The sequence below is a fragment of the Phocoena phocoena genome, chromosome 6 (genome assembly GCF_963924675.1).
Source record: "Phocoena phocoena chromosome 6, mPhoPho1.1, whole genome shotgun sequence".
Taxonomy (NCBI): domain Eukaryota; kingdom Metazoa; phylum Chordata; class Mammalia; order Artiodactyla; family Phocoenidae; genus Phocoena; species Phocoena phocoena.
Window position 1 is genome coordinate 62778254 of NC_089224.1, and position 25811 is coordinate 62804064.

The window sequence follows — 25811 nt, forward strand, 5'->3', positions numbered from 1 at the left end:
TGTGAAAATGCACACACACACACAGACACAGACACACACACACACACACACAAAACACGTAAAAGAGCACTATCATCACCTTGGGTACCCCATGGGAAAGCTATAAAATGGTAATGGACATAAATAATTTTTTTTTTTTTTGGCAGTACGCGGGCCTCTCACTGTTGCGGCCCCTCCCGCCGCAGAGCACAGGCTCCGGACGCGCAGGCTCAGCGGCCATGGCTCAAGGGCCCAGCCGCTCCGCGGCATGTGGGATCTTCCCAGACCGGGGCACGAACCCGTGTCCCCTGCATCGGCAGGTGGACTCAACCCCTGCGCCACCAGGGAAGCCCGGACATAAATACCTTTAAAACCACCATTAGTATTCTCTTCCACACTTTCTAAAGGGACCATTCCCTGTTCAGGGGAGCCACCTATTGCCTTGAGGAGGATGAAGATAACGTGGTAAGCAAAGACGACGAAAAAGACAAAATGACACCACTGACTTCCAAAAGAGGATTTGCGAGTCTACCATCAGACAGCAGTCTAAATCAGGCTTCCTTGATGGAGAGGAGTTCCCTCGATTCCAAAGGCTCCTTGTAATCAGGAGCTAAGCCAGGTGGGCAGGGATCCCCAGAACTGCTCTAGAAGCCACAGTGAAGAGCACCACAGCCGGGCCACGTGTGTATGGGAAGTTGCTGTAAGACAGGAAGGCAAGATAGAGAGCCTTCTGCTCTGGGAGAAAGGGAGCTGAGAGGAAGAGTGGTGAGAGATCAGCCCTGAGAATATTGCTGCCTGCAGTATTTGTAAGCCATTGAGCCAGCCCCTCCCATGCGGATGAGACCCCAGTAATAACGCTACACACTGAAGCTCAGTGGAGCTTCCTGGTTGGTGAGCACACTGATGTGCCCGGCGGGGATGCCCCTTGATTCCATGAGGAGACGGCAGGGAGACTGTGTCCCCTCCCAGAGATCATCCTACGTCCCTCTTCAGTCGGCTGGTCCTCCTGATTTGTATCTTTCATAATAAAACTGTAACCACCAGTAGTGCTTTCCTGACCAAGTGATTCATTGTAGCAAATTACTGAACCTGAGGGGGTCATGAGAACCCCTGAACTCAGAGCCCGTCAGTCAGCAGTGCAGGTGGCGCAGGGACGCCCGAAGTGTGGCTGGCATCGGAAGTGACCCCAGTCTTGTTGGGGAAACTGAGCCCTTTAACTTGTGGGGTCTAACTCTGGGTAGTTCATGCCAGGACTGAATTGCAGTACACCTAGCTGGGGCTGAAATGAGTACTCACCCTTCAGGCTCCAAGCCTGGTATATCTGGGGGGGTTGGTGCAGGGAGCAAGAGGTATGAGGCTATAAAAATATCCGGGGGCACATTTACTATGAAGGCATTAATGAAGCGTGAGCTTTAGGACTCTCACTTTACAAGCCCCTCCCGAGGCTCTGGGAGGGTCCCTCACTGTGCATTCATATGGTCAGATACTTTGACAGAACTTGTAAAAGTAAGACGTTTCTGTATTGCTTGTTTTAAAGAGCTCCCTGACCCACCCGACCATCAGATTCTAGAGGCTTCAGGCCTGACAAGCCCCTGGTGGTGAGGCAGCTATTTTTACAAAAAGGGGCTGAACTCTCTTGCCTGCTCTAGCACAGTGGGTAGAAAGCAACCAAGAGTCTGAAGATTCCCAACGAGGGCACAAAAGAGCTGAGAGCACCACAAGACCAGAGAGGCTGACAGTCTTCATGGGACTTCAGACCGCAGGAAAGCTGACCACTAGAGACTCGGGCCGGGACCCCAGACCTTAACAGCACATGTCATCAAAGACGCCAAAAGAATAAGGTGGGACCAGCTGCACGTCAAGACCTCCAGGGACAGAACAGACCAGGAGTTCTGCATTGAGCCCAGCAGAGATCCACAGGACAGGCAGGATGCCTGTCCCAATGCCATGATGAAACCCTAGCTTCTCCCTCTACCCAGATGCCACCTTGGGGAGGAAGATGGGAAGGAACTCCGAGGAGAGGAGAGAAGCGCATACAGGGCATGGATGTTGAACTGACTATTCCCAAAAGATGAAGTTCACCAGAGACTGGCGAACACCAAAGAAATTTAGGTTTCCTCAATGGAAACTGAGATTCCAAAACAATTGTTAAAAGCCTTAAACTAACAAACAAACTGAGCTGTGTTTGAAACTGTGATCCTCTTCATTTAAAATGACATGAATACAGAACAATTTTTTTAAGTCTTCCAACTAAACAGATTGTCTAAAGGACACTGTGGGAATTTTTAGCATACTATGATTATATAATAAAACCTGTTTGTGATGAAACCATAATACAATTTTCACAGAAAGTGGCCACAGCGCTTCAATTCAACCTAAGTGTTCTGAGGCAACGACTGCGGCCTCATCACCAAAATCTTACTTTCCTGGGCTCACAGACAGACCACATCTCCCACTCCCCCTTATAGCTAATGTGGCCACGTGCCCGAGTTCTAGCCAATGGGATGCGAGCGGAAGCGACAGAGATCCAGGCAGGCCTGGTCCTTAGAACTCAACACGCACCACTCCATGCTGTGCTCCCCGCTTCCAGCTCACAAGGATAGGGATGACTAAGCTGGACAGAGACTCTTCAGCCTGGATCCCTGAACGGCCACGTGGAGAACAGTTGCCCCCGCCAACCACAAACACCCACCTTGGACTTCTATGTGCGAAACAAAATTCTACTTTTTTGGACAGGCCCACAAATAGGGCATGTTTAGGTCCAACTGTTGCAGAAGTGAACATTACCCGAGGCTACACTCTTATACATCAATCCAGGGCGATTTCAATCTGGCAATCCACGGGCACTGACTATTTGCACACAGAAGTCCTAACAAGATCCAGCGTATCAACAAATCAGGAAAGCAAGTATGTCGGCAACTACCAAGAATACTAGGAAGTTGGATTTGAGCCGTGACAGAACAGGCCAAGGAATTCAAGAGCCCGGGGGAAATGCAATTAGTATTTACTTGTGAAGGCATCACAGAAGTGGTAGCATTTGAGTTGGGCCCTGAAGGATGAGGCAAGTTCCGAAGAAAGAGGAGGGGAGGGGAGTTCATTCGAGCTGCAAATGAGTCCTCAAACGTTTCATCCGGTGGGAGGTGATGCTAAAGACAGACAAAATATTGTTCTGTTCACCCCAGGGAACAGGATGAGAACCAGCGAGGAGCAGCTACCAGGAAAGAGGATATTCGTTCACAGGGAGGAAGAACTAACGGCTGGGGCTGAGCATGGAGGGGTCAAAATGCAGACGAAATGCAGAGTGTCTCCTCTACTGATAGCCAGCCTCTTGGCAGGGGCGCTGCAGACAATGTGATCTAAGCACGGGGTGCGGAGCTGTCCCATTCAGCTGCCTCCATCCAGCTCTGGGGTTCTATGGGTCTGCGATGCCTCTACCAAGCCATCTTGGTACAACACTGCCAGGAGAAAGGAGAGTTACTGCAGCCCTGCTACGGCATTTCTCACGCAACAGTCCGGGCCAACCTCCCTTTCAAGGCTGCGTTGCCTAGGTTCGCCCACTGTGTTCAATCATCGGCCAGTGGAGACGATCTCTGCACGTCCAGGCCCATGAGAAACCTTGAATAAAATTTTATTAGCACAAAAAGCTTAACAGGCTAGTATTAAACAGGATTTCTGCTGGGGAACAAGAAAGCAAACGACTGCAAGCATCTGTTTTGAATGCTAAGGCCAGGAGGCATTCTGCATTAATTGCATGGCCTGGTTAATAGCAAGTTACCAGCTCACACCAAACATGGATGCACATTTCCCTGAAGATTGGATTACAAAAAGCTGTATTACAGTAAAGCTGTACTGAGAACAGTTTCGTCCTTCTTGGGTGACCTGGTATCTTGCAAGGCACCTTAAGGTGAAAACTATGAACATCAATTTCATGGTGTAGTTTTGTAAAACAGACTAGTTTTCCATTTTTAGACGTGCACGTTATAGACAAAAGGATGTGAATCCAGTGAAGAAACACCCCATAGAAAAAAAAAAAGGAAGTCTACTACATACACAGATACTATCCTAACATTACTGGTAAATTAGAAACTTTCCACTTTCCTCTTCTAAGGTTGTCGTTTCATCTTCACAAGCATTCATTGAGTTTCTACTGTGTGTTAGCGTGGTGCTAGTCAGTGATATAAACTGAATGAAGAAGAGAAAAAATGAGGTATTCTAACCTTGAAAACTTCCTAAGATTCATAATGTTATTTTTTGAAGAGTATTTGCCACTGATTATTGAAAAGATGATAAATTCAGCCACCTTCTTGCCCGATAAACGAGATTATTTTGCTTGCAGTGTCTAGAGGTTATACGTATATAAAGACTGACCTTAGAATGTTGGCCTAGATTGTTGTCTCATCTCCCGTAATATTCCAGGTATTCAAATTACTGCTTACATAAAAGAGAAAGGGAAAAGAATTTTCCCAAGCTCATAAATGAATATTAAAGTAAACCTCTTCCCATTACAGAATGGATCTTAATTATACAACTACAACCTCACAACAGTGAAACAAAAGAAATCCATAAAACCATATTCTGAGACCACTGGAATATTTGGATGCGACAGTAAAATGGTCACACACAAGTGACATTTCATATGCCATCGCTCAACCGTAAGTATGAGCAATGCTTTCTTAGTCTCTTTCTTTTCAGGATACCAGAGGCTTCAATCTTTTCGAAATTTGGGTCATGCCTCTCTCATCATACAACATCCTGAGTAAGTCACATCTCAAATGGTGCCAAGACCTGTCCGCCTTTGATATCCAATCTTACAATACTTCCCCCATCGCTTTTTGACCCACCTACCTACTTACAGCCCGGGTCCTAAAATCCATGTTTTACAAAGCTTGCGAACTGTATTTCCTTTCAATAAAATGAACAACTCACAAAAACAGCTTCTATTTTGTTTGGTTTTCACCGAACCACCCTTATTATTTCCAGCACGCATTTACCGGCGCTGCCTGGAGCGCACATCCCTGATTGTTCTATCTTGGTACTAAGTCTGCTCCCAGTGACGGAAATTACGGCTAAACCTTCAAAGGGAAGATTCACACTGGCCTCAGCACTCACACACGTGGCTCCTAGGAGCATTTTGATATTTCTGTGCTCGAACATTAGGAGATAACATTCCTCAGTCAAAATGAGAAACTGACATTTTCCAAAGCAGAGAAAACAAAAAACAAAACCCCCAAAGTACAGAATACTGTTTCCAAGTGTCAGTGACCCGAGTCCCAGGCCCTAGTCTGCGCCGGCGACGGTCAGATCAGATTGAGCTGACATCGAGCCCCCATATGCATCAGTGCTCACTGATTCTGTTATTTCTAGCCAGCCGTGTGATCCTGCGGAATCACCTAACCTCTCGGGGCCTCAACTGCTTCGTCCGTAAAACCAAGAGAGTACAAGGCACCTTCCAGCGCTAATGTTCTTCGGGTCTAGGAAATAACGCGGGTAGAAGAGGCCGCTGTCCTGAACGCTCTCTCTGCGAGACTTGCAAAAGTGCAACTCCGATTAAAGACCGTGAAATGAGGGGGGACAATTAACAAGCCCTCTAAGGCCCTCTTCCACATTTTGATTCTAACTCCGAGAGAGTGAGGCATGACCAGGAGATCGGTCATAAAACATTAGTGGGTCTCGTAGCTCTCATAACCCTGTGTTTCCAAAGGCCAGTTCTGCTCTTGCAAAACAATTCTTCATTATCTTCCAAGGCCCTGCCGTGAAACGTAGAATGTCTCCACTGCAACAGCAGAATGACTTTATCTATGTCCAAGAGGCCCTTCCCCTTCTACGGGCAACTGGTCCCTCTCAGACAGCTCCAGCCTCAGGCCCCTGATTCCTCTGAGCCAACAACACTCCACGTAGCATGAATTCGAGAAAGCCACACCTACCCTCAGCCACTGCTTCTCTGTGAGGGCGTCGCTGTAGTCCACGTCCCGGCGCTGGCGAGACCCCCTCCCGAATATCTTCTCCTCCTCTTCTTCACACGTCAGCCGTTCCACCTCAGCGTCATCTTTAATAATCCAGGAGGGCAGCTCATCTTCCTCCATCAGGCGGGGCTTGCGTTTTGGGTTCCGGGCATCCTCCCTCCGCCGGTCCATGTCCATGCGCTGGAGGGATGAACAGAAGTGTCACCAAAGGGAAAGGGGATTCGGTACAGTGTAGACTTGCAGCACATAAGTCTTCACAAGTCACCTCCTATGGCTGCAGGGTCCCTTCAGCTTCTCCCACGGAGCCTCTGTATCCTGGCTGACTTGTTCTAGCTCATCCCCAAGGCCCAAATCTCTTCCCTTCCCCTGTACCCATCTTTGAAATTTACTTATGCACTTAAAAAAATACTCTTTAAAAAATTCCTTTTCTTAGTCTATGTGGGTGCAAAAGCTTCCCCTTAAGTAATAGTGAGAAAATTCAAATTGGGGATGTATTTTAAAAATGATTACAGCAGGGCTTCCCTGGTGGCGCAGGGGTTGAGAGTCCGCCTGCCAATGCAGGGGACACGGGTTCGTGCCCCGGTCCGGGAAGATCCCACATGCCGCGGAGCGGCTGGGCCCGTGAGCCATGGCCGCTGAGCCTGCGCGTCCGGAGCCTGTGCTCCGCAACGGGAGAGGCCACAACAGTGAGAGGCCCACGTACAGCAAAAATAAATAAATAAAAATGATTACAGCATAAATTGATAGAACATTGTAAATCACCTATACCGCAATAAAAATAAAAATGAGTTAAAAAAAAAAAAGAGCCCTGGTGATACAACTCATTGCTGCACTGGTATAGAAGTATTCTTCAAGCATATAAAGGGGAAAGTTCATTAAGAAAATTTCCTTTACCTCAATAGGGTTCATGCTTTTAATTAAAGAGCCAGGAAAAAAAAATCAGCCACCCAGCGTCACTATAAAATAGCCACCCTCGGTTGGACTCAGACATGTGGGCACATAACTGATTTATTAATCAGTTGGCCATGAATGCATTGAATTTTTAGTGCACCCTGGGCTCTGGGAGAGGAATGTCCCTCCATTTTTTAGCTTTCAAAAAGCTTAGCTCTTATGAAAATATCATGCCACAGAGTGACAGACCTCAAAGGTAATCTCATCTCAACTGATATAAGTGAAATGGCTTCCTTTCAACAGCCTTCAAAATGCCTATTTCCCCACCTCCTGCTTTCTTTTTTTAAAATCCAGTGCGCTAGTAAATAAATTAAGTGCCACATACTGGCCTTTAACCTATAACTAAACAATTTGATAGTTAAAGAAAAACAAATAAAACCTCCACTGAATTGTTATATACGTTCGTTATATGTATCTATCACTGGCTAGACCATTTCTACAAGCGAATAGACCATTAACCATTAAATGATTTACCTTTTCCCTCTTTCTTCCTTCAGTTCTACCGTACTGAAACAGGGATTCAACATTAATTTTTTCTTAAGAGCTGAGAGTGGTAACAAAATGTAAATGAAATTTCTATTTAAATCCAAATTCGACCTCTAGAATCTATTTAAAGTTCAAAGTTACTTAAACTATGCTTCAACATTTTTGGAAATCATTGTATTCCCAAGATGGGGTAGGCTTGGAGCATGGTGGAGTCCTATTGGTAGATAAATGTGGCCGTTCTGTTCTGTCATATGCTATAGTTAGCTGGAGAGGCTGCTCTTAATCCTGCCTTCCAATGCTCTGGATTCAGAAATGGGATCCACAAAACCTTCATAATTAGCACACAGAGGATGCCTTGTTAACAGCACAATCTAAAGAGGGGCTTCTCACGGTAATCTCCTAATAGTTATTAGATAGCTATCAAGAAAAATCATTTTTTTGTTACGGCACTACACAGAGATGACAAAATACTGCCACTTCAATTTTTGGTGATATGATTACCATTTCCTATACCGAGGACCTGTAAAATGACTTATGCCATGCATTAGGCCACAATTGAGAAAATAAATCTCTTCTAATACAAAAGAAAATAAATTGCATTTTCTTTTAGGAAAGACCCCCCCCAAAATATTTTTGATGCAATTTTTAATAAGCTTAAAGTTCTCATGATTGTATCTCTTCCCAGAGATTGCTGCTTGCAGAAGACCAGTACAAACTTTGAAGTTGATATTCAACTAAGCATAATTAATTATTCAGATACTACATGAATATGTTTGTCTTAAGACCCAATAACCTTATGCTAACAAGTACAATTACTTTTAAAAGTACTTGTTGCCTTTGGAGGGAGCAGGGCAGCTTGAAAGCTTCATGTTTGCATGTTAGCAAAATGTTTCAGATATGTATCTTGACCTGTCAAAGATCTCTTTTAGGTAGAATTCACAGGTAATCAGTATAAGAGATAACTTTCTGAAGTCACATTTTTTAAAAGGAGAAAACAAGAAAAATGTTCGAAAGAAAGGTTTTATTTTAAAGAGACTATCTGCTTCATGTGTGTTATTTAACTACAGTGCCTATGATATAAAATCAAATAATATGTCTGTATTAATTTTATATAGGGAGCTAACTTTTTGTTTTTGTAACAGTGGATAAAGAGTTTAAATATTCCAACTCCAAATCCAGCTCACATTCCATTCTTGTTTCTCACTACAGTTTTTAATCTGACTGAACTGGCAAGGATTCAATTTCATTTCCTGCCCCCTGGTGGAGGTGCTAATGAATAGTGAATTGGCCAAAGGCAGCCGGCTGATGAGAAGATTTTAAAAAACCAACACAAAGCAAACCAAACCAAAGTGAACTGAAAATCTGTATTATCCAGAAATGAGAAGCCAACCTTTAAGAAACAAGCACAACATTCACAAAGTCAAAACGCCTACAGAGAAGTATATTCCCTAACCAGCTTCACCTGTTCCAAGCCTGATATTCCCAAATTAAAAGAAGACTGTGCCTTGGCCAGACATCCAATTTTTTTTCCCTGAGGCTTTCAATTTCTACAAATACCCAGCCAGAAAGGCAGAAAAGAGAAGTACTCTTTTTCTCTTATTTCAGGACTGCTGATGGAAATCTCCATCTCTGGGCCTAATCTAATTTGTATAATGGCAGACAGCTTATCCTTTCCAAGGGCCTCAAGAGTATCTGAGGCTACAGCAGTGCTGAATTATTGCCAATCAGTGATCAGCCAAGGAAGCTGAGGGCCTCTTGCCTCGGTGTTCCCTAGTAATCTACATTTTAATAAGTTCCTCAAAGAGAGAAAAGATGTCTATTTCCTACGTGTATCTCTAATCTCCCCAAACAGATAATAATCTATAAAGGTGGTGACTGGCAGTATGAGTTAAGAAATTTAGGTTTTATGAACACCCTATGTTGAACATGCTGGTAAAGTCGTTTTTCTGTTATTTCTCTTCAAAATGGCCTTAGCTGGGTAGGATGGTTCATTTAGGAGGGGAAAAAAGTACACATCCCAGGGTAGGACTTATTCCCATGGCTACCTAAAAGTTTCCAGAGAAAGAATTAAACGTCCTTTATCTTGAATCACTGTGTGTGAGCACAATCATTGTTCCCAAAAGTCACAAAAACCACAAAAATAACGTCAGCCTCCATGCAGCTGGGGTTCCCTCCTCAGACTGCCTAGGCTAAAGAGGTGGAAAATGCAAACCCTGTGGGTCCTATTTGGCCCAGGGTCGTATTTTGTTTGGCTTGAAGTGTTAAATACTAATAAAAAACTGAATTTAGTTGCAAACATTTTGAAATCCGGGGACTGAATATAAAAACCTCACTTTCTAGCTTCTCTTGAAAATTTGGAATTTCTGGCTACATGGGGCTTGCAGCTCTGTCCCCCCGAGACAAAGCAACTCCCATTCACCGTTCACCACCATCCCCTCACCCCTGTCCACTTGCTTCACTCGTGCAAATCACTTGTCTGAGACCTGGGGGCTTCAAATTTGGGACCTCTGATTTGGGGGTTCCTCAGCATTCGACCACAGAGTTACAGTTCACATTTATTTACTCACTCCACGGTCAGGCTAAATGTTAGAAAGATCAAAATGACTGAAGGTACTGGGGGTAGCCTTGCAACTTTATACATCCTGACCTCCTCACAAGGCCCGAAATTTTGCAAATGCCACCATTCGTTCAATAAATATTTATTAAGCAACTACTACGTGCCAGAAACTGTTCTGAGTGTTGTGCATACAGAGATAAATAAATAGCTATAGCAAATGCCTTAAGAACACAGTCAAATGTGACTTCTGAGGGCCTCCCTCACCAGCCAAGGGGGTTGCTCCCTTCCCTACTGACCTTGAGGCAGGCCACACACATAATCAAATTCGGGTTTCAGCAAAATTGCAGATGACTACGTATCTTGGAACATCAAGGTTGAAACCATGGATGTTAAACGGTCAAATGTCAAGGTTGTTTTGCATCTGCTTTGTACCAGTGAAATGCAACCAGTTTTGATCTTTAAGTGAAGTGTACACCTTGATGCACATCTGGAAGGTTGTTTAAGCAGGCTCTCTTCAACAATAACAAGAGGTAGGACTATGACATTTTAGTTGCTCTCCGCCCCCCTGCTGTGCCCCCAGGGAGCATATTTGTTTTGATTGCTAAGGAGACAGCTAGGGAATAGCTGTGAACTCTACCTAGAGGAGCAGGGCAGGTTTCCTGAAGGATGCTGGCCAGGATCAGAAATGAGCTGGAAGTGGCGGGGGCGGGGGGGGGGGGGGGGGGGGGGTGGTGGCGTGTCTGTGGTAGGCTGTAGACCACATGGCCTGTCCTGAGGACGCAGCTGCTGCGAAGCCCTAGCCAAACGCTTCCATAGAGAGATGTGGGCCTGGTATTACTGCCCATGTTCAGTTTTCACGAGAAGCCAGAAATCAGGATTCTTTTTGCGTTGGCAACGGATTCGAAAATTTTAAAAAAGACGTGGCATGGGCCAAACAAAATATGTCTGCAGGCTAAAGCCAGGCAATTTGCAGGCTCTGAACTGAAGGAAAGGCCCAGGCTTCACAAATGAAATTTGGCCAGGGCACACAGGCCCCAGACATCTTGTGTTTAACAGAAAAGGAGGGAGAGGAATGAGGCATTTGTTTCCATGATTTTCTCTAACGTTACCATAAAAAGATCAAATTCCTCCTCTCGTCGAGCGATCATTTGGTTCAGAGTCTCATCGTCGGGTACTTCATCTTCTTCCTGGGGTTAAGACCAGAACAGAACAATTTAACAGGCTTCCGGAGAGAGGCTGGACAATTGGGCTGAGGTACTGATAAGTAAGGTGAATCAGTCCTCCAGACCAGCGGGACCCCATTTCTCAAGCCCGAAAGAAAACAGAAGGGTCACTGGGTATAGTACTTGCCATTATTATTTTGCAAGCGATTCAAACCGTCATCCCAGAGCAAAATCTGTTTAGGGAGGAAAGGTGGTGCACTCCCTAAGACATACTGGTTCTCTCGGGGCAGGGGTGTATCTTGATTCCCTTACTTTTAGAACAAGTTATGTCTCCCCGCCTCAATGACCCCATCTGTAAACTGGGCATGACATTTCCTTCACAGAGAAGATGTAGGATTTACATAAGGAAATCCCCATGAGAAAGGGCCTAATATTAATTCTTTTAATTCTGTTAACCTTATCCCCAACGTAAATGCTTATTTTCAAAGCTTTACAAAGGACATGAGTATGTGAAACTTAGTGACAAGGCACCAAGCAAGGCCATAAAAATCATATATAAATGTGTGTGTGTGTCAAATACATAGCCTTTAAAATATGTTTAATATGTATTTCGGTGGGCACTGTTACGCTAATGTTAGAGCTGTGGTCACGACAACTCAAAAGGTAGCAATAACAAAACCTCCACAAAACTCTTCTTCATGAAAATCATTTAAATGAGGTAGAGAAAGCAACTACCTAAGGCCTCACATTTTCATTTGACAGTATGTTAGACCAAGACACCTTATGGCTCTGAAAATTCCTCAGAAACCAACAGTTCTCAAATTTTTTAGAAATGTTATGCTGTGATTTTCACACTTTAAAAAAAAAGATTCTAAAAGTTGGGCAGATACTACAGAACTTACCGCCCAAAATTATTTTTATCATGTGTTGAGTGAGCTTGTTAAAAATCAAATGGGGAGTTTCAATGTATCAGCAGAGGGACGAAAGGGAAACCCAGAACTTCAAACATCCAATTTCCCAAATCATACGTTCAAAACAAGGCAACCTGTTCTAGAAAGAGTACGGGTGGCCTAGCAGCTTAAATGAGATGACTCTGCCTGTTCTCAAGATAATGTCTTGCGCACCGTGTCAGAAATGAATGCAATTCAGTAAAGTAAAAACTGATGACTCAAGATAAGAATTACCTGTGAAAAACTTCCTATGCTAGTTCATCTCTAGATGGAAGGCAATTTGTCTAAACACATTATTACATTTCATCTGACAAAGAGACTAGCTGGGAGTGGGCTGAGACTTTAAGGTACAGAGAATTCGGTTAATGTATCCACTGGGGAAAAGATGTCCTGCTTCTGCCCACCCTATTCCTAGGGCTACGTTATCCCCTCATCACCTATACAGTGTGGGGTTGGACTTCCCCCAAGCCCAAGATGAAAAGATGCTCTTGTAAACTGGCAAGAAGCCTGTCTACAGTGGCCTGGCCTTCACAGAGAACAAGTGGGCAATAAATCGTCCTGGGCTCCTTGTGCCCGAGCGTTCCATGGTCCGTCAACCATGGTGATGGCTGCCTCTGATATTCAGGACCAGAGCCCTTGACTGCAGGCTATCAGTGTCCCCAAACATTTTCACATCAGGACACATGCCATCCAGAAAATGATAACATTTGTCTGACAAACTGATGGCCTGGAAGGGGTGTGGAGCCCCAGCCAGGCTGCTCACAGTTAGAAGCAACTGGTGCTGCATTGCACTGCAGGCCCCACCTGGTGGCCCACAAGGTTAGCAGACATTTGGTCCTGTCCAAAATGTCCATAAGACATTTGGTTCACGCCGAAAGGTTCTTGAAATTTGGTCCCATCCAAAACATCCATGAGTATATTTGGTCCCTGACAAGTGGTTTTGGATAGGATCAAATATCGAGGACCCTTTGGTCCGGACCAAATGTCTTATGGATGCTTTGGACAGGACCAAATGTCCTGCAGGGGCCCTCAGGACTGGGAGGGATCAACATCTCCCTGAGGCTTAGGAAGGTTGGAAAGCTCCAGGCAACCCTACACTCCACCTAAACCAGGTTGGGGACTATCTTCACAAGGCCTACACAAAACAAAAAGCAAAAACATCATGGAGACTCCTGGCTGAGTATCAGCTCTGCCCACACCTGCTTTGTGACAGTATATATCACTCACCCTAGTATTTCATTTTTAAAATTTCCATGTGTGTAAATACCAACAAAAAAAATCACCTGAAAATCTGATTCTAAATTTGTATCAACTATTTCAATTTTGAGAATCAAATCTGTATCAAATATTCAACTTCCAGAATCAGACGTGGTAAACTATTTGAGATCAAAATTTTAAAAATATGCGTGAATGTATGAATGTATGTGCATATGCATTTTTCATCACTTTAGTGAAATCTAATACATAACTAATCAAACATATAAGACTGACAAGTGAAGAGGTATAACAGAAAATGGCTCTTCAATTTGCAAAAAGATTCATTTCAGGATGACTTTAAATATCAAGAACTACTTCACATTTCCACTTATTTCAGAAAAAAAAACTACATGAGATTTTGGAAAGAATTTGGTTTATAATTTATAGAAGATTTCAAAAACATCCTACTTAAGGCAAAATCAAACTACAGTTGACACTTGAACATCTGGGGTTAATCTATGTATATCTTACATGTAAATCGTAAATCGGCTGTCCAATTCCACAGTTCCTCTGCACCCATGGAGTCAACCAACTCTGGACCCATGTAGTGCTGTAGTACTTACTACAGAAAAGCATCCACATGAAAGTGGACCCACACAGTTCAAACTGTGTTGTTTAAGGGTCAACCGTATATCTAATATACGCAATGAAAATAGTATTCTACATGAATAGATAAGATAAACCCATTCTTCCACTTACGAACATGGGCACACCAAACCAAATTTGTCCATCCCAAGCCAATTTTATGGTAAGGATTGGCACTGGCATTTTGTTCAGTCTTCTAGACTACATAAGAACTATATCTTTTAATCTATTTCAAATCCATCTGGGGATGAAAATTTAGTATAGAATTACTAAGACTGGCAATCTAAAAAAATACAACTACCCAAAGATCCCCTGAGAGAAACATAACCAATACACTCTTCGAACAATGTTGGCAAGTAAAAAGAGATTTTTTTTTTTAGCCAATAATTTTCTCAGCCGTTGGTCAGCTCTTACAGGAGCATTTGGAGTGGAGGTTAAGGTCACTCTTTTCCAGTAAAAGTATGACTCAAAGAGCTAAAGACAGCTGTGAGGGCTTATCCTACAAACACACTCAAGTGCTGTGATCCTTGATAAAAAGGCAATAGAGACAAAGGGCTCTGAAGGATGGAGAAAGAAAAGGCAAGGAGTGACCCTTCCAGCTTTGTGTTGTCTCATCTAGCAATTTTGTTCCTGCAAGTGGCCTCTCTGCGGTTCTGCATCTGGCCTACAGAGGGCAGCACTTACAGTACAATCAAGCATGCAGGCTGCACCTCCCGGCAGAAACCAGGGAAGCATTGGATGGCCAAGCCTTCAGGTCCCTCTAGCAACTGCTTTTTAGACACTCGTTTGGATGTTTCACAGGCTTTTTGTGCTTGGGGTGTAACAAAGCAGCTAATTCATTCATTTTAATTCACCCCAGCCCAAGAAATTCTTTAAAGAACAAAGAGGTTCTTCCCAATCCTTGCAAGACACAAGATCACTGATTTCACAGACTTGGCTTTCTGGGATACCTCATTTTCCTCTTCGTGCTCCAGTATGGCTTGCAGGAATGCCCTCCGCTCGTGGCTTGAAGACTTCTGATCAAACATGCCTGCCTGGATCACCTTCTGATCCACATTCAGCTTGTACTTGGCGGCTGCGAGGATCTTTTCCTCCACACTGTTCACGGTGCAGAGTCTCAGCACGCGGACCTCGTTCTGCTGGCCGATGCGGTGAGCGCGGTCTTGTGCTTGCAGGTCCTGTTTGAGAAAACCAAGTGTTTGAGGGCCACTGTGCCTGGATTAGCCTAGCAGACAGGTCACCCACCCAAGAGGGAACTATGGAAGCGTTCTTTAACCCACCTTCACTAATGCAAGATTCTGCTTACATTTTCAAAATATACAAGCTACCTTCTTCGGAAAAATTCAAGGTCATTCCTAGTTGAGGGAAACTGGGTTCAAATTAGCCAACTGAAATACACCTCAGGTTTTGAAATCCAGGTCTCAAGATGTGTTTGTGTGTGTGTGTGTGTGTGTGTGTGTGTGTGTGTTTAATCTGTCCCTAGGTTCACCATCAGATCTGTCCCTAACTAAAAAAAAAAATTAACAAAAGTAAATTTGGTGCCAGAATTATGACTTGGATATTAACTAAAACTAACCCTAAGTTGCAAGGTTAAAGGAAGGCATTAAAGATGATTTTTAAGACATCGCTGAATTATACACACATACATTATACACATAAACACACACTGTTCATACAATGATTACCCATGTAGCAAATTTCCTGGGATCTAATTCCATCAAAGACTCAATCTTTAGTTCGGGGAATGAAAAGGATTGCTAGCGGAGGAGTAAACTGGACAACTTTGGGGGCATAGAAATTTAGCACTATGTATCAAAAGTGTTGAAACTGGGTATGGCCCCTGACTCAGATATTTCACTTCTTGGGAAGGTATCCTACGGGAATAATCGTGGATACGCACAGGGACTTACAGTAAGGATGTGCCTCTCAGCATTATATATCATTTATAATGTTTTTTTAAAAAAGCAGAATTAAGTAAACATTTAACAATAACAGATTGGTTAAATAAATTACAGTTTTTTACTCTATGTATATACAACATAGTACATTAAAAATTATACTCTCATTTAGAAAACTTAATGATACATCATAAAGCTATAATAACTGAAAACTATAAGTTATATATGAGTATGTACATTATGATCTTATGTGCATACATTTATCTGTACCAAGAAAAGGCAGGAAGGACAAATACCAAGAAGCTAATAATGTTTATATCTGCAGGTATTAAGATTATAGGTGTTATTAAATTTTCTTCATTTTACTTTCATGTGGTTTGGCAATTTTCTTCTGCTTTGAATGTATATTACTCTTATAATAAAAAAATAAGGTTTTAATGAAATCTTTAAATAAAAACCATCATAAAGCTATGAAGCAGAGTTACCTAATCTTAAGGCTATGCCATAAAAACTTCTTGGTACATCACTTTTGTTCATTCTGGTCCAGGTGATGATCTCTCCAGTGCTAATTAGCTGTTTCTATGTGTCCCCCATTAGACCCGTGTATATCTTTAGGGCAAAGGTCTGTCCCCTGCATCCTGCATCCCTGGCACCCTCTTTTGCACAGAGCTGATACCCTGCTACAGCTGTAAGACCATCGTCTTGACCAGATGAGTTTCTTGGTCACTTAGATAGCACAAGGAGACAACAAGCCGAAGTCTGCCCAGGAGACCTGTCTTTGCTGCAGGGACCTTTACAATTAAATGACTAAATAGGCAAAAGGTTTTCCTCAGAAGATATCTGAAGAAGTGACTATAAATATGGGAGAGCTGAACCATGAATACAGCTGGGACTCATCCAAATTAGATTATTTTCCAAAGAGGAGAAAGTGAGGTGGGTCATTAAAATCCAAAGGGGGGGGGGGCGGGGGCGGCGTGGAAACCCTAAACTTCATTTTCTGTTCGAGCCCTGAGCTCAGTCATCTCTCTCCACACATCTTCCCCAAAATGGCTGAGCAGCAGCCACGCTGGCCAAGTTCTGTGTCATCAACCTCCTGATTATTTCCTAGAAAGGGGGTCACACACTGCTTCCAGAATGGGCCCAGTGGTAAAAGTCCAGGCTATCTTGGCCAAGAGCAAACACCGAGCGACTGTTCTCACCAAGACGCTGATAATTGTTTCTCTTTCTTTTTCAATTTACATTTTTATACTTTTAAATGTGAGAACCATTCTTTGCTTTCAGGTGGTCCAAACTCAGGTTGCGGGCCAGACTCAGCCCTGGGTTGCAGTTGGCTGACCCCTGTCCTAGAAGATGCTGATAACCCACAAAACACTAAGGTACAGGTGGCGGCAGAACATGCTAGATGAGGAAGTAGAGGGCGTGGACCATCTACCAACAGGGTAACAAGTTCTTGAAACCCTGGGTGCTTACAGCAATTAGTTTTTTGGGTTTTTTTTGGTGGTGGTGGCAGCAGTGGTGTTTTTTTGGTATGTTTAAGATGATCTAGGGACTTCCCTGGTGGTCCAGTGGTAAAGAATCTGCCTTCCAATGCAGGAGACGCGGGTTTGATCCTTGATTGGGGAAATAAGATCCCACGTGCCGCGGGGCAACAAAGCCTGCGTACCACAACTACTGACCTCGTGCGCCTCAATGAGAGAGCCTGCGGGCAGCAGACTACAGAGCCCACGTGCTCTGGACCCCACGTGCCACAACTAGAGGGAGAAAACCCGCACGCCACAACTAGAGAGAAGCCCGTGGGCCACAACGAAAGATCTCGCATGCCTCGACAAAGGATCCCGCGGGCCGCAACGAAGACCCCACACAGCCAAAATAAACAAACAAGCAAACCCAAAAAACAAGACAAAAAAACCTTAATGTAAGACGATCTATCTATTTGAAAAATAGCAAAAATGACGATTTCTAGGCTGAAGAAGTTTACACAAGGTAAGCCTGTGGGCCCCTAAGCCAAAAATGGGGGGAAGGTATTACGACGAAGAAAGAAGTGTTGTAATCACTGAATGGATTATTCACCAATTCTAAGGTCTCAGTGGTCTGAAAGCCCATCATACTGATTTAGGTGTGATTATAGCTGAAGACAAGAACACAGCCTGAGAAAAGGACCTCCAAAGTAACTGTGTGGTTGACCATTCTGTGATAACAACACAGCTCCAGCTTCATGGGTTAAAATGAATAAAATAAAGTGCCAACCCATGTTTCTCATAACAGTTTGGGGTTGAGAGTCCTGATAATCCCGAGGGGTTTTAGTGCTAATCCTACATTCATATGTTCTATCTTTTACTTTAGCAGCGACCTCCAGTTAGCAACTTTAAGGCCTGTATCTTCAATCTGTCAACCTATGTCAAATAAACCCTATTTCATCCATGTGTGTTAATTTTGATTCAACATAATAAAGAATAATTACAGGGGCTTCCCTGGTGGCGCAGTGGGTGAGAGTCCGCCTGCCAATGCGGGGGACATGGGTTCGTGCCCCGGTCCGGGAAGATCCCACATGCTGCAGAGCGGCTGGGCCCGTGAGCCATGGCCACTGAGCCTGCGCGTCCGGAGCCTGTGCTCCACAACAGGAGAGGCCACAACAGTGAAAGGTCCGCATAACGCAAAAAAGAAAGAAAAAAAAAAAAAAAAAAAGAGGCTGGCATAGAGTGAGGATCCAATAAATGTTAGCTGTTTTATGTTGTTTTTATCTTGGAACTTTTTTTTTTTGTGGTACGTGGGCCTCTCACTGCTGTGGCCTCTCCCGTGGCGGAGCACAGGCTCCGGACGCGCAGGCTCAGCGGCCATGGCTCACAGGCCCAGCCGCTCCGTGGCATGTGGGATCTTCCCGGACCGGGGCACGAACCCATGTCCCCCGCACTGGCAGGCGGACTCTCACCCACTGCGCCACCAGGGAAGCCCTTGGAACATTTTTGATTTATCCTTAACCAAATATGCTTTGCTCAGCGGCAATCCCAGGAGATGGGGTAGGGGGGTAGGGGGGTGGGGGGATGGCTTAAAACTAGGCAGAAACTTGAGTCTTTGTCCCCCAAACTTGAACTCTTCAAAGGTACACCAAAGGCGTGTGTAAGAGATCTCAATATCTATGTTCCAAGGGAGATAAGAAAACAGCCGTAATAATGTGCTGGGCTATTTTCCCTTTGAGGAAATGGTCCACTCGTTTAGAAATGTGCTCTGCCCCGTAAATGTATATGAGGGAGGGAACTGCTAGTCTCTCAGCTCCTCTCCAGAAGGAAGGCCTGGGCACCCAAGTCAGAGACATGCACACCTGATGAGGATTCCAGTCGCTGTCAAAGATGACCACGGTATCAGCTGCCTGGAGATTTAAGCCCAGGCCTCCAGCTCTTGTGCTCAGCAAGAAAATGAAATACTGGGACCCAGGTTCGTTGAATTTCTTCAGCAAAGCAGCACGATCTTCAGACTTGGTGGTGCCTGAGGGGATAAGAAAAATAAATTTGACAATTAACTCCTGTCTGAAAACGTCACAGAGTTAGACCAAAAGGCCTACTTCCTTGAGAAACAGACTCAGACTCCTCTTAGTATTGGTGAGGAAATCCCCCTAAGGTTTTTGCACTTTTGAAAGGAACTTTGAACATCTTGCAATTAAAAAAAAAAAATAGATAGTAAGAGACTTTTCTCTAAATAAGAAGGAATACTCTGTCTACTACTCATTGTTCCAAAATGTTGAAGAGTTTAAACATTCTGACTGGGCATCTGTGAAACTTACATATCCTATAACATTCTTATGTCAACCTAAAACTTGGTGGAAACATTTCCTGAATTTTTTTTTTGCGGTACGCAGGCCTCTCACTGTTGTGGCCTCTCCCGCTGCGGAGCACAGCCTCCGGACGCGCAGGCTCAGCGGCCATGGTTCACGGGCCCAGCCGCTCCACGGCATGTGGGATCCTCCCGGACCGGGGCACGAACCCGCGTCCCCTGCATCGGCAGGTGGACTCTCAACCACCGCGCCACCAGGGAAGCCCCCTCTGAATTTATTTTTATGCTTGAAAACACCAAATAATTTAACACACACACACACACACACACACACACACACACGTGCCTAAAAGACTGATTATAATGGCTTAAAGCTACTTTGCCAATAGGCTTTAGAGTGAGGACTTGTTCATGCCCAAGAGAATGGAAACAAAAGTAAATCTATTTCTACTATATTTTACCATTCAGATGGCTACTGAGCATGATCCGGCTGGTAAAAACATAAAATGTGAATGGAATATTTTTATCCTTGTTAGCAAGACTTGAAGCCAAAAAAAAAAAAAAAAAAAAAAGGAATCTCTCAGTTGGTTTCTCATGTTGATATTCTGCTCCGCTGAGTTATAAACTATAACCATACAAAGCAGCATGTAATACACCTGGCGATGGCTCACCCCATGGTATCTGATGAGACTCTGAAACAGTGAATAAGCAGAGAGTATGAAACCCCAGAGAATGGTACTCACTTTTAGGGCACCAAGGTACCCAGACTTGCATCTCAAATCAGCCCCTCAATCACATACAATGTATTTGTAATGTATTTACCTGGCCATTTCATGAACTGCATTGTGGAAAGGAAAAAACACTACCATATTCCATCTGAATATATTTCACCAGAAAAGTGTAGCTGCAGAGTTCTGAAAAAGGTCTTAGGCTGTTGGGACATATATATATGTATGTTACGTGATAGTCCCGGACCACCTGTTGTACAAATATTATTTCTACATGGTGTTTTTTTTTTAACGATGAAAATATACCGAAAATTTATTTCAGAGGATTAAAACATCTAAGTGACTCCAGCTAATGGAATCGAGTTACTGTGGAGGTTCAAGTTCCCAAACATGGGGAGATCTGTTTTTCATATTAATAAAAACAGTAAGTACCCTCCTGAGGAGGGAAAAAGAACATTCCTGAATACAGCAAACGGGGATTAGAAACAAGGGGCTTTGGGAGTCCCCATTCAATGAAGCAATGTTCTTTAGAGCTCATTCTACTTTCCAAATCAGATTTCAAGTTTTGCAACCTGGTCAAATCCTGCAATGCTGAATTGTAAGAATTTAGATTTGCGGGGAGGAACGTGAAATGTGTTTTGTTAAACGAGGTTTCGAACACGTGGTGCCCTTTTTTCTCTTATTTTCAGAATTGGCTTTCTGAGATCACGATAAACTATCTGTTCACGATGCTAATGGAAGACATGTTCTGGTCTATCATGAAACCATTTTGCTACACCATTTGCCCAGGTGCAATGACTTTTTAAAAAAATTACTCACATAGATTACTGGTTCACATATTTACCCTCTGCCTTAAAGTGAAGGAAAAGCCAAAGAAACCAAAAAAAAAAAAAAAAAAAAAAAGCAAACACTTCCAAAATGGGGAAAGAAGGAGTTCCCAGAGATAATGGTATAGTCATCCCCTTTGTACCTATGGGTTATGCATCATCCAGGGATTCAACCAACAGTGGATCAAAAGTACTCCAAATTCCAAATTAAGAATTCCAGAAAGTTCCGGAAAAGCATAATTTGAATTTGCCAAGCACCAGCAACTATTTACATAGTATTAGGTATCATAAGTAATCTAGACATGATTTAAAGTATATGGGAGGATGTGCACAGATTGATTACATGCAAATACTACACTGTCTGTTTTTTGCTTGTTTGTTTGTTTTTTTAATTTTTGGCCATACTGCACGGCATGTGGAATCTTAGTTCCCCGACCAGGGATCAAACCTGCGCCCCCTGCATTGGAAGGCAGAGCCTTAACTACGGGACTGCCGGGGAAGTCCCACTACACTGTTTTATATTAGGGGCTTGAGCATCTGCAGATTCTGGTGTGTGTGGGGTTCCTGGAACCAAGCCCCCACCTTGGATACTGAGGGACGAGGGACCAACTGTATCTATTTTCTGACATCAGGGTACAAAAACTGTGCATCTATATACTAAGAGGGCAGAAGTTAACTTTTGATCCACTGAACTGAAAAATAATCAGTTAACAATTACATGCATTAAGATATAAATAAAACTAATTAGTGGATACGCCTACTTGGGATGAAATAACACTAAGTGAAAAATAAAGCACTGAAAAACAAAAGGGGTATCAAAATTATCTGGTCAAAAGAGTTTTTAGGCCCTATGCTAGACACTTGACGCAAACAGACGGACCATATTATCTGGTGTGTATTTAAATCATATACGTAGCTTGGAACTTGACACATTATAAAGCCAGGAAAAAATATGATTGAATCACTTTTCATGCAAAGCTATGGCATTTCTTATTACAAGGTTCAGAATTTGCTGGGTTACCATTTCCATTAGTCAAAGGTTCTCCAAGCCAAGATCTCTGCTGTTCATGAGCGATCTTTGGGACACTGCTCGAGGAGAGTCAAACTACCGTGTCAGGGTTTAGCCCCAGCCAAAGAAATGCTGTTTGTAGGCGGGCACAGGATTTAAAGTATATCAAGTCCGCGTTCTTATAGGCTTTAATGTAGAACATAACCAAGCATACAATTAATAATAAGGGCAACTGTGATGAAAACTGCAGATTTTGCCAGAAGGAACACACTGCCTGGCTTTCATGATTAGTCACTTTAACTTAGTTTCAGCTGCTTTTGGAAAATGTTGTCTTCTGGGATGTAACTTCATCACTTGCTCTCACTCAAAAATCATTTCCAGTGAAAACAAAGACTATAATGGAATCGTAGTTAAATCTATTCATGCAACCATAATCTCTGCAGAGAAAAATCTACTTAACTGTCATCAAATTTTTTTTCCCCCTGAGGTCAAAAATCTGGGACATCAAATTCAGCAATGAAAATCTGAATTCATTTTAACAACTGGGTTAAGAGGGTGGTACAGCTGGCAGTGTGTGTACCAATTTATCCATGTGTATGTCGACTGTTTGCCATCAATTCTCTCTAACCCCAGAACAAATGGCTGCTGTTTCTTCCAGGTAGAAGCCCATGCAGCCTTCTCAATGACATCTGTAACACTTAACGGAACTTGCTTACTTGCCTCCTCCAACCTAACGGTAAGGCCTTTGATGGTAGGATCAGTGAGTAGCACATTCTCTTGTAATGGCCTGGTCATTTTCAATCAACCAACTTACAATTTTTGAATTCAGTTCAAAATCAGTCTTCAAATGTCTCTAGGAAAGCAAGCTGCATTTTCAGAGATGGAATAAATCTTGCTGGATTTGCTAAAACTGATTCTAAACTAATTTCGAATCAGAGACATCTAAGTTAGAACTTGATTTCACCATTTGCTTCATGTGTAACCTATGGCAAGTTAACTCATCTCTCTAAACCTCTGTTTTCGCATCTGTTAAATGGGATCATACCTGTACCTGGTAAGAAGGGGATAACAGAAGCTTGGTTGTTGAGAAAATTAAATTAATAATGTACATGAAACGCTTAGCCTGGCATCCCACATGTAGTAGGTCTTCCATAAACATTAGCTTTTATGACTATTATGGTTAATAACAATAAGGACAGCAACCAACAGAATATTAAAGATACTCTCTCGGGACTTTCCTGGTGGCGCAGTGGTTAAGAATCCGCCTGCCAATGAAGGGGACACGGGGTTGGGCCCTGCTCCGGGAAGATCCCACATGCCTCGGAGCAACTAAGCCCGTGCACCACAACTACTGAGCCTGCGCTCTAGAGCCCACGAGCCACAACTACTGAAGCCCGCGCGCCTAGAGTCCGAGCTTGGCAACAAGAGAAGCCACCGCAATGAGAAGCCCGTGCACCACAACGAAGAGTAGCCCCCGCCCGCCCCAACTAGAGAAAGCCCGCGCACAGCAACAGAGACCCAACGCAGCCAAAACATTTTTAAAAATTAAATAAAAATAAAGACACTCTCTCAAGCTGGTAAGAACACATTAGAGAGATTTGTTTCAAGGAAATCATTTCTTGCCAGTTTCCCAGACTCGAACATTCCAAGGTCACAGTCCCAAGAGAGCTGAGATTCCAAACGAAATGCCACAGAATAGTAAACAACAGTTCTACAGGACACCTGTGGGGGGCTGTACATCCAGGGAAAATAGAGCTGGCCGCCACCCCTGTCACTCAAGCAGCAGTGAAGGAGGGCTTGCCTTTCAAAGGAAGAATGCTGACAGAAGGCTGAACTTACCCCTCACAGAGAGGGAGGAGCCAATGCATCAGGTCAGAAGATGAGACACAGGCAGATTTGCCAAAAGACAGACTGTGGTTGACGTAACTGTGTCATGAATTCAGAATTAACATTGACTTAACCATTCCTCTGTTTTCAGTGACTTTAAGGAGGAGAGGCAAAAAAGATTTTTAAAAAATCAAGTCTGTCAGAGGTATAATTAATTTAAAAGTTAATAAGGCCCTAAGAGTTACACCATATAGAGAATTCACTTAAAAACTCAAGTAAGAGAACATAGGGCAGGTCCGAGGTTGGTAAATATCCAGTTATATCTAATTCACGGCAAAAGGGGAAGAAAATGTTGGACTGAAAATAAAACAACACCTTTTAATGGAACATGAACTTTAAATTTCCCATTTGACGATAACTTGAATATTGCATTGGATAAAAGTCGGTGTTCGTAACACCATGCAGGAATCCAACACCAGCCGGGCTATACATCGGCTCCTATCCCTACTTACTACTCTTTGAAAATGTTACCCCTGCCATAGTATGAAAATTTTGATAGCTTTAATCTCTGAAATGCTAGAGCTGCCACCCAAACCATATAGCAATTTAGGAAGTATCCCTAAATTTGTACTTTCTTCCATTCATATTTTCTGACTAATTTTTTAAGGACATGGTATTTAAATTTCACTCTTAAAATCAGGCCAATATTCTACATAGTTGGCAAAATCCAGCAAAGAGTGAAGGCCTGTCTCTTAACGTAGCATGTAGATATGTTCTATTTAGAAAGAGAAGCTTTAACGATAGATATAATCTTAAATGAACTCCAACAGTGTCACTGAAGAAAGGAGTCATAGCCTTTATCCCCTTAAAATATGCCTTCACAGAGAAAGCTAAAGGCTTATCAAAGTATTCTATATGGTGCACAGGTAACAGACAAGCCTAAGGGCAAGGAGAGCTTTTCAATTTTAGTTTAGTTTGGCTTATTTTAATTGTGGTACTTATAAGTGATCCTAAGTCCATTTGTATTGGTTTGTACGTGACATAAAGAGCAGCACAAATAATTTCAGCTTCTTTTAAGCTGGAGGATATAAAGACTGCTGTCTAGAGAAGCTGCACCCCACCCTGCTAGTTAATTCTTCAAGAATTTTACGGCTCCTTTTGGCTGAGATTGGAATTCGATCTCAGTGCCCATTATCCCTGCACTCTGGGTTGTGTGGCTTCAGAGCCTAATTCCTTACACACTTACCATCGAGGCGCAGGTAAAGGAAGTTCCGAAAAGCAAAGTAATCCTCCATGATGGTCATGAGAGACGTCATCTGGCAGAAAAGCAGCACGCGGTGATTGGTCGCTCTCAATTTTGGCAGAATACGATCGAGTAGCTCAAACTTTCCTGAGGCCCGATACAGCTCAGCCCTGAACCCAAAAAGGCAAAACAAGAAGACAGTATTACTGCTGTCTTCTTGAAGGATCCAGTAGAGCTTTGATTTTCATATAGTGCCTTGTGCATAGTACACATTCAATAAGTAACCACAGAATGAATGAATGGATGAATGAATGAGTGAATGAGTATCCACTCCGAAGCAACTGAGACTCTTGCGTGGAAACAATAAAACATATTTCTAGAAAACCCATAAAAAGTATATTATATACTCTAGGTATGAAGACAGTTTCTAGAAAGAAAAGGAAACCTAATACTTTGACTCTCTCAACTCTCCCTCCCTCTCTCTGTCTTTCCTACACATGCATATATGTATATGTTGTCATTTTTTTAAATCCCTAACTTATTAAGTACATAAAATTACTAATTTAGGGCGCTTAAGATTCATTGAAATACTTACTGAGCACCTACTATGTGCCAAGCAC

General features: G+C 43.2%; 1 protein-coding gene across 2 annotated transcripts in view; it reads right to left on the reverse strand.

The window, feature by feature from the left end:
- SMARCA2 (SWI/SNF related, matrix associated, actin dependent regulator of chromatin, subfamily a, member 2) overlaps positions 1 to 25811 on the reverse strand; it is a 170412-nt gene that overhangs the window by 59124 nt on the left and 85477 nt on the right. For both annotated transcript variants that reach the window (XM_065878899.1, XM_065878898.1), the window contains 5 exons: positions 25195 to 25361; positions 19109 to 19272; positions 14842 to 15069; positions 11046 to 11123; positions 5904 to 6122 (listed from right to left, as the gene is read on the reverse strand). In XM_065878899.1, the coding sequence (XP_065734971.1) occupies positions 5904 to 6122; positions 11046 to 11123; positions 14842 to 15069; positions 19109 to 19272; positions 25195 to 25361 (856 nt within the window). The remainder of the gene's footprint in view (positions 1 to 5903; positions 6123 to 11045; positions 11124 to 14841; positions 15070 to 19108; positions 19273 to 25194; positions 25362 to 25811) is intronic.